General features: G+C 33.1%; 3 protein-coding genes across 3 annotated transcripts; all 3 read right to left on the bottom strand.

Moving 5' to 3' along the window:
* Nucleotides 1-170: 170 nt before the first annotated feature.
* On the bottom strand, nucleotides 171-883 carry LOC132698568 (uncharacterized). Its single transcript, XM_060664744.1, has 3 exons — nucleotides 701-883; nucleotides 479-604; nucleotides 171-365 (listed from the first exon to the last, which is right to left on the bottom strand). The coding sequence occupies exons 1-3, from the start codon at nucleotides 768-770 to the stop codon at nucleotides 214-216; spliced, it is 348 nt and encodes a 115-aa protein (XP_060520727.1). The 5' UTR covers nucleotides 771-883; the 3' UTR covers nucleotides 171-213.
* Nucleotides 884-1,532: 649 nt separating this feature from the next.
* On the bottom strand, nucleotides 1,533-2,350 carry LOC132698542 (uncharacterized). The gene is made up of 3 exons (XM_060664686.1): nucleotides 2,008-2,350; nucleotides 1,831-1,947; nucleotides 1,533-1,757 (listed from the first exon to the last, which is right to left on the bottom strand). The coding sequence occupies exons 1-3, from the start codon at nucleotides 2,066-2,068 to the stop codon at nucleotides 1,609-1,611; spliced, it is 327 nt and encodes a 108-aa protein (XP_060520669.1). The 5' UTR covers nucleotides 2,069-2,350; the 3' UTR covers nucleotides 1,533-1,608.
* A 638-nt stretch (nucleotides 2,351-2,988) lies between these two features.
* Nucleotides 2,989-3,683, bottom strand: LOC132698442 (uncharacterized). The gene is made up of 3 exons (XM_060664492.1): nucleotides 3,498-3,683; nucleotides 3,319-3,444; nucleotides 2,989-3,265 (listed from the first exon to the last, which is right to left on the bottom strand). The coding sequence occupies exons 1-3, from the start codon at nucleotides 3,571-3,573 to the stop codon at nucleotides 3,072-3,074; spliced, it is 396 nt and encodes a 131-aa protein (XP_060520475.1). The 5' UTR covers nucleotides 3,574-3,683; the 3' UTR covers nucleotides 2,989-3,071.
* Between the last annotated feature and the right edge of the window lie 5,027 nt (nucleotides 3,684-8,710).

Here is an 8,710-nt window from a genome sequence, read left to right as displayed (position 1 = left end):
CAGAAAAGATTTCTTTACTGACTTTTTCTAACAATTTCTTGAAGTGTACTGTGCTATTTTCCTATATATTTTGAGTGATATTTTAAAAACAAAAGTGTATTTTACCGTTAAGAGGTCTGCAGATTCAAAATCAAACTCAGGAAACAATTATTCAATTCCTTTATTATAAAAAATAAATACAAAATAAATAGCAACCGTTCAGCGAATCTTATTTTACAAAAAGTCTTCGCCCCCGTAGTAATAGTTTTCCGGTTCCGTTCGCCTGTAAGGTTGAAACTGGGCAGACTGGAAAGATGTGCTTTGGTAGTGAGTGTGGGGATCCAAAGCACTTGCTTCTTCGTAATGATATTCTTTTAAACTGCTATCTGCAAATAATATTAGCATACCTATTATGTGATTTTGATAGTATCAAGTAACAATTCTTAAAATGATGCGAATTTCGCTTATTTTTATTTGCGTTCTACTATCTACCACTAACCGAATTCATCTAAACAGGTTATTTTTATTTGCAGTCGTCTCTTATCGGCAGTTGATTTCGACTGCTTTTTGCAGTTTGTTGTTCCACTGGGACATGGTTTATCAAAACAGGTCACACTATCCAGAACTAAAAAAATAGCCGGAAAAAATAACATAGGCGTCTTTAGGAAAGAGTACAATGAACGTTGAGTGGTTGGCACAACCCTTAAAAATTATTACTTACCGTACTGATAAGAAATACTAAAGCAGGCAAATCCGATCAATAGCATTAGCCACAGTCCAGCGGTTTTCATTTTAGACTTTTAATTATGAGGTAAACGACAGGTATTTTAGCAGCGCTCTAAGAAACTAACTCGCAATTCGATTCTTCGAAATGAAATCGTTGTGCGTATCAGCCTTCGCTGGATTTTCTAGAGAATTGTGAATTTATTTATAAGAAAAAGTGTCACAAGTTCACGAACATCGTCGGAGAATATAAATAATTTGCAAAATAAGCGAAAACATAGGCGGATCTTGGGGTTTTACATTTCCATTAAGTGAAGACGAATTGACTAACAAACCACTATCAGCCCATGGCAGCTATGACATTTGTGTAGTGTGCACATGTCCAACACACTAACCTATTTTTTGAGCCATTTTATATGGCCACGCACTTAATTAGTTTTCTTTCCTGCAATTGTTATGTAATCTTGTCGAAATTAATCAACTGTCAGCGGCCATAATGCTTGTCGAACGTCGCAAGGTCTTATTGGTTGAAACTGCAAATGCCCCTTTTGAAAATTCCTTAATGTTGGTTCGAAAGCGCCTGTATTATCATTTATATATGTAATAGATATAAGTCATATTATATTATGTAGTTTTCTCTATTCGTATATAGATAATGATTTGATGTAATTTAATTCACTAAATTTTGTTAAAAACAATAAATATACGAAGCGCCTTTTGTTGCCAAAGTTGCATGAATTTACACTGTCTACGGAAATGTTATCGAAGACATTAGTAGTGTCAAATAAGTGTCTGGGTTATTGATAACAATAATAATCGTTTCTCAGTATTGGATCATGTTTATTGATGCAACAAAACACAATTTAGATCAAGGACTATTTGTGTATTTAATATTATGCTCTAAATTCATTCAACGTCCAGGGTCAAGTTCAATTTTTCGGGTTCATCGTTTGACTCTTCATTTTTTTCTAGGAATTCCTTTTTTTGCGCTATCCTGTCATCGTGAGTGAAAAGTTTTAGCGCTTTTCTGAACACAATCGTATCCAACAATGCATCTAAAATATGTTTAAAAAATTATTACTTACCTTAATTAATTTCATCAAAATCTTGGATAGTGCGAATATTTACTTGAATCGTCTAAGCAGTTGATGGTCACTTCAGCCGCTAAAGGTGACACTATTTTTAAAAATCTTTGGCATTTTGTTGTTTGTGCTGGACAGGGTCTGCTGTAACAATAAAAGTAATCTAGGAATGATGCTGATACCGAACAATTTTTGAAGGATTCTCAAATGTTTAGAGGCTCACCTATACCGAGACAATTCGGCACTAAAAGCACGGCAAGACAAATGTACCCAATTGTACCCATTGCGTTAGATGCGTTTCTGAGATGCTTAAGAATTTTTAACTTATAGACCACACCACGCGTGCTGCAAAAACATAAACCGTTAGACGTGGTTTTATAGAATCAAGGTTAAAGTTTACTTTTTGAACTTTGACCTTAACTTGTGATATGTCGAAAACTAACGGATGAATCTTCTTATTGTAGCTGAAATTGTGCCTCGTCGTTACTGAGAGATGACTTTCCAAGATTTTTCGTTTATTCAATAATTGTCAAATTTTAACAGAACTTCGCTTCGATTAGGATAGAAAAGAGAAATTAAAAAATCAATCATTGCTTGCTTCATAAGAACTTCGAGAAGGGAAAATATTATTTTAAAAATAAATTAATTCAAATATTATAAAAATATTTAGTTGAATAAGTTACAAATTTTGTTTCAACTCAAAGTGAAAATTTTAACACCCCTTAATTTTGTTCCAGAGCATATTTTTGTCCACAATCTGGTGGAAGCGCGGTAAAACAAGCGGCAAATTATAAAAATTTTTATAAACTGACACAATTGTTTAAAAGGCACATTCACTTTGTATATGTCAGGGTAACTTGAAATTCGGTTTCAACCAACAAGATTTGTCATTTTAAATCTCGCTTTTGACCAATAAAACCTTGCGACGTTCAACAATCAACAATTGGTCAATTCGAGGGTTTTCTTTTTGTGAGCAAAACGAGCTATATGGGTGCCGATCCTTGTATGTAAAGAAAATGAAAGCGTATGTTTATTGCTTTCAATTTAGGGCGGAATTCAGGGGTAGTACCACGCATGAAGCTTAATATTTTTTTAGGAGCAACTATAAATGATATGATAATATGAATTAAGATGGGTGTGACAAAATACTGGGTTTTGACTTTGAACTTACAATATCGATGTAACTACGGGGAATAAAGTAACAAAAATCGTAATTTTCATTTTTTCCCATTTATTGTTAAAACTTACGTGTAATAAAAATTTACGTTTTAAAATCTTAATTGGTATTTATTTACTAAGCAGGTCCTCGACTTCACTTTTCGGTTCTTTCTTATTCACATTTTCCGTCTCTTTTTGGGGATCGTAGTCATCGGTATCGGTGAGTATCTGGTTAAAAACTGCCGACAATTTCATGCCCCTAATGTAGACTCCCGGTCCGAATGGGTTCTCTTCAGTACTGTTCTCCGATTTTAATAATTCACCTGCGAAAAAAAAAAGCACTATACTGACTCACATACACACATACACGGCTTACTGTTTTGATTGAAGCAGCGAATCTCCACGTCCAAAACCGACCGATCGTCTTTAGACACTTCGTATCGTTTCTGACACATGACCGTATTGTCCGGACATTTCAACGTATTGCACCACTTATTGTCACCTGCAAAATAACTGTAAGCGTAGTGCTAATAGAGTACGCGATATAGCACTTACTAGAATCTAACGCGGGTCTAGCGTCTACAAATAGGAATATAGCAGCAAACGAAGAAATCACCAAAATTGACGTCATTTTGTGCCAGAGGCTTCCTGAAGCGTTAAAAATCGCGAGTATTCCCTCACGTGGATATGTGAAATATGAACACGCGCATAAACATGAAAACGCTTATTATATAAACAACAATAATAATTACTATTGCGATCGGAAATTACCACGAACGCGATAATGCAATTGGGTGTACGAAACTTCGCTGTTAAATGATAAATAGCGGACGTTTTTCGAAAATATTTGCGACTGTGAGCACGCTAATCAATTTTTGGAATAAGCACTTGCCAAAATAAAAGCGAACCGAGATAATACTAATAATAATAATAATAACAATAATAATAACAGCTTTCTTGCCTACAAGTGTAAAACCCATTTACATGACAGATTATGAATGAGTCTTATTGACCCTTTGTGCGTAAGTCCAAACTTATTGAAGTAAATATTTTAGCACACATCATAATTTTGCAGTGTTTGTGTGGAAACGATTTTAACAAAACCAGGCTGGAACAGTAGATTACTATAGATACCCGTGCTTTTACACTTAAAATATAAAGTCAGATAAAGATAAAGATGACTTTCTAAAAAATTTAAAAGTTTAAAAGTTAATGTTAAAAGGTATTCTAAGAAAACAAAAAAAAAACGATAGCGGAGACAACTTAAGACAAGATAAAAAGGCGGTAGCATAAACACCATACACCTACTACAAAACATGCAAGATCACATTGCTTAAGTCCTCCTCACAGGAATAAAAGCATTTTTTTAACAAATATTTATAATAAATATCGAAGTACATTGTAAAATAAAATACAGTAATAGTCGCTGCTCGGGCAGCTTTTCCTAAGTCTGTGGATAATAAAAATATGCTTATCGATTCATTTTCATCTTGGACATTTGTTTAATTCTTTAGTGAAAGTTAACAGATTAAAATATTTGCTCTTTCGGGTATGCTGGCGAACTAGACCATTTTCGCAAAATAACGACACATGAGTCTTATTTATTTTATCGTGGCCTACAGCGAAATATGTATAAATTCATTTGTACTTACACCCTATATAAAATGGCATACATATTGGCACTCGAACTAGTCATTTCAAACTTTCATAAAAATATTAAGATATTCTGCGTAAATGGCGATTTATAACTGAATGAAAATTGTAGCTCTCGACATACCATTTAAACCGAATTATCCATTTTTTATGATGTACATCTCCTGTACATCCTGTACGAAATCAAAAAAGTCCGGTGTTTCCTGGTTTAATCAGATAAATGACTTTCGAGAAATTTGTTTTTCTGGAACCCAAAATGGGGGAAAAAAATTTCAACAATTCCTGCAGGCCACAAATCTCAAGTCGATTGAAGTATGTCATTAACTTTTTGCACATTTTAGCAGATCGGGGAATATCCTGGCCTGTATCACATGAGAAAATACAAAAGGGACCGTTTGGTTTGAATTTTTTACCAATAACGGGCACACCCTGTATATTTTTGGTACATTATTTACAAAGAAGTTTATGATCCCGTGTCTTGTGGTTCAATAGTTTAAGAGATAGGATGTTTTACTTGGTCCTTCACAAATGTGGATTTTGAATTTATAAATATACTTTAAGGAGTAAACTTAAAAATTTCTAAAACTCATCTGTTTTGCATATCAGATACACGTTAATTCAAAACAATTAAGAAATATCGCTAATCTGTTCTGTCGCGTGTTTGAAGACAGAAGATCAATTTTAAGATTAAGATTTAGGAGAGTTAGCAACTGGCTTGTCCGTCTCTGTGATAGCTCCGTTATAGTCGAGTCTCTTGGTGCCTCTGGCTTGGGTTATTGCAGCAGATGGAAACGCACTTATTGTTTTCTTCCAATACCATTGGGCATAGATGTCCTTTCACCATAAGCAACGAATCATTTTTAATTAGAAACGGGCAGTTCGGCGTAGGATTTTCTCACTTTTACTCTCATCTTTACGTAACGTTATCTCCTTATTGCATTGTATTCACACGGACAACTGCTAAGCCCAGTTTCGGTTCGTAACCGACATAAATTAATGTCATTTCGTACGAGGAATTTTACGACACCGCAATAATTTTGCGAATTTAACATAGTTTCTTTAACGCGAGCCGTTTGCGATCATTGCGTAACAACATCATCTCGTTCTGCTAAAACGATTTTGTTTTGTCTCGTGGGCGTCGTCGTCTCCTACTTTCTCGGACTGTATCGCTTTCGTTCAATTTAATTATCTCCGTGTTATGCTACGGCTAAATGAATGTCATATCAAAGTTTACGGAATGATAGGTATACCGGGTGTTTCGGCAATCAATGCAGAGATTTTAAGGGGATATATGTAACAAAAGATTAAGTTTCTTGCTTAGTTTTAACAACGATTTTCATAAAACTGGATATGCTTATTTGCGATCTTTTTTGTTTTTTCTATTTGCTCATTAGTTGTAGTATTTCTTTAACTAACCTAGATAAAAAAAAGCAAAAAGACAAAAAAGTTATATTTTTGATTGCTCAACATAAAAAATGTATTAAAATTTTCCCCTATCACTGGCGTACCATGATTTTACTTATAAATTTCACATGGCAGTGAAATTAATTTTACTGCCTTCGCCCTACACCTCTGTTGTTGCATTTGGGAAGCGGAACCTGTATATGATGGCTTTTGTTTTTCGTCTATCAGTTTGTGAAAAAAATATTGAAGAGTTTAAGGAAGAACTGGACAATATATGCAGCGCCTATGGTGTCCTGGTAGGATGCACTATGATTAAAAACCACCCATTAGATGGCATCTTCGATCATTTTTATGCAAAATTTAAAAGAAAGCAGAATAACTGCAAAATTTGATTTATGTGACTTATTATAAAAAATCTTTTCTTTTTATAATTCTAAACCATTTCTTGTACTTATGGCTTTCTCGTTACAGGTCTAGGAACAAAACTTTTTCATCATCGCAAATAATGTTCCATTTATTTTCTATAGATAACAGTACAAAGTTTGTCTTATTCTTGCATAAATGTAAAACACCACAACATAGGAAGTGCTTTTGTATTCAATACCTTTTTTCTTCTGAATACATAAGTACCTACCGAAAAACTAATCAAAACACTATTTTTAAATAGTCACTGCCAAATAATTAAGTCTAATAACAAACTTACTCATCCCAAAATCGCAAAGCACTTGTCCAATATGACATACGTTTTTTTTTTAAATACAGCACAAACCTAAATAAATAAGTTTAAACTCGACCTATTACTTACCTAAATAAAAAAATTATTAAAAACTATTTTTTTGATTTCTACACAGTTCCACATTATAAAGGAAAGACCCATTTTTGTAGGTTCAAAATATATTTCAAATTTTGCAGGTTCTTAAAAAACATTTTGTATATTCCTATTTTCTCCAAATTATCTAACCCTGTTTTCATTGTACGGTGCGTTCAATTCATCTTGATAACATTTTAATTGGCTCTAACTTCTTTGTTTTTACCGATATCAAAGCCAAGTTTTTTTTCTAAGTGACGTGTAAAACCAAATACTATCAATTTTCTAACATATAAGCCTACATAATATTTTTTTAACGGAACACCCTGTATATTATATCTTATTCCGATTACAATAATGTTACACACTTTATATTTTAGTCCACTCTTTTATGACAAATCGGTAAAAATAGGAAATTTGTGAGTGCCCTGACTGACAAATAAAAATATGTTTATGTTTGACATATTAGTAAACACGTTGATGGTTGAGTTATTGTCGAAGTCATTATTGTTAAAATGGTTTTTCGTGAATTTAGAATCCGTGCAAGGAGTAATATGCTTCGAGTATACTTTCTGGATAATAAAAGTGCAGTATATTAGACTTCGTCCATAGCGCTGAGCTTCTGTAACACAGATATTTCCAAGGCTGGCAAAGAAATTTGCAGAAAACGGTAAAAAGGTATGCCGGAATAAATGAAGCAAATAAGGCAAACATACTAGGATTCCATGAAGCACATCCAGTGTCTCTATTACTAGAGTATATGGAAAGACAGGCATTTCTCGGGGATCAATTCAGTTTTGAAAGAATATAAATATAATGCATTTAAATTGCGTAAAACTCAAAAACTAAGTGCAAAACAATGTCAAATCAGGATGTAGTTTTATTTGGATTGTTTTAAGAGACATAATGAGAATAATAAATTTTTGAAAAACATTTTATGGAATGATGGACGTTCGTTCACTACAAGAAAGGGTTGTAATAGACAAAATAATCCTAGACAAATACACGAAATAAAAACCAAGGGATACCAATCAATTAATGTATGGTGTGGTGTCATAGATAGAACAATATATAGAAGATTTGGCCCTAAATATTATATGGTAGAAAGACGGTGCCACTCACAATGTTGTGCAAGTTAATTTCTTTTAAGTAAAATACCGCAGGGATTGGATAGGGAACAAACCCGATTTAACTTTAATGAATTTTTTCTTTTGCGGACATTTCAAAAATCACGTGCACAGAACTCCTTGTAATAATGTAGTGGAACTTCGACAAAGTATTTCAGAGGAAATCAAACAGTTAAGGGACGTTACTATATGCAAAACACAATCATACAATTAGAGCATGTAAGAAATATGTTCAGGAAAATGGCGGTCACATATAGTAGTATTCAGAATAGTTAAAGGATTTTTTGCTTTAGTGTTTCTTGTCAGTCACGACACTCTTTGAGATTATAAAAATATAAAGTGTGTTACATCATTGTAATCGGAATAAGATATTCTATTAAACACATATATAATGTACAGAGTGGTCCATTTTCAAAATTATAATATAGGCTTATATGTCAGAAAATTGATAGTGTTTTGTTTTATACGTGACTTGAGAAAATAACTTGACTAATAACCCTACATTTTGTTTCTTTTTTTGCCTTGATATGATTACTTCTGGATTGATGCAACAAAAATCTCAAATTTAAACAAGTAAAAATTAAGTAGTACAAACACAACAAGCAAAACAAAATTGATAACAACGTATTACAATAACAAAACCTATCTCTAATTTATGTTGGCTTTTTCAATATTTCTATCCCAATAGCTGGAATTTAGCTGGAATCATCAGAATCGGTGGAGCTTAATTTAGTTAATTTTATGATCATCAGTTTCGAAATTTATTGGATTTTAAT

Source organism: Cylas formicarius, unplaced genomic scaffold (genome assembly GCF_029955315.1).
Source record: "Cylas formicarius isolate icCylForm1 unplaced genomic scaffold, icCylForm1.1 PGA_scaffold_2__14_contigs__length_35257938, whole genome shotgun sequence".
Classification (NCBI taxonomy): Eukaryota; Metazoa; Arthropoda; class Insecta; order Coleoptera; family Brentidae; genus Cylas; species Cylas formicarius.
This window is presented reverse-complemented; position numbering and strand designations above follow the sequence as displayed.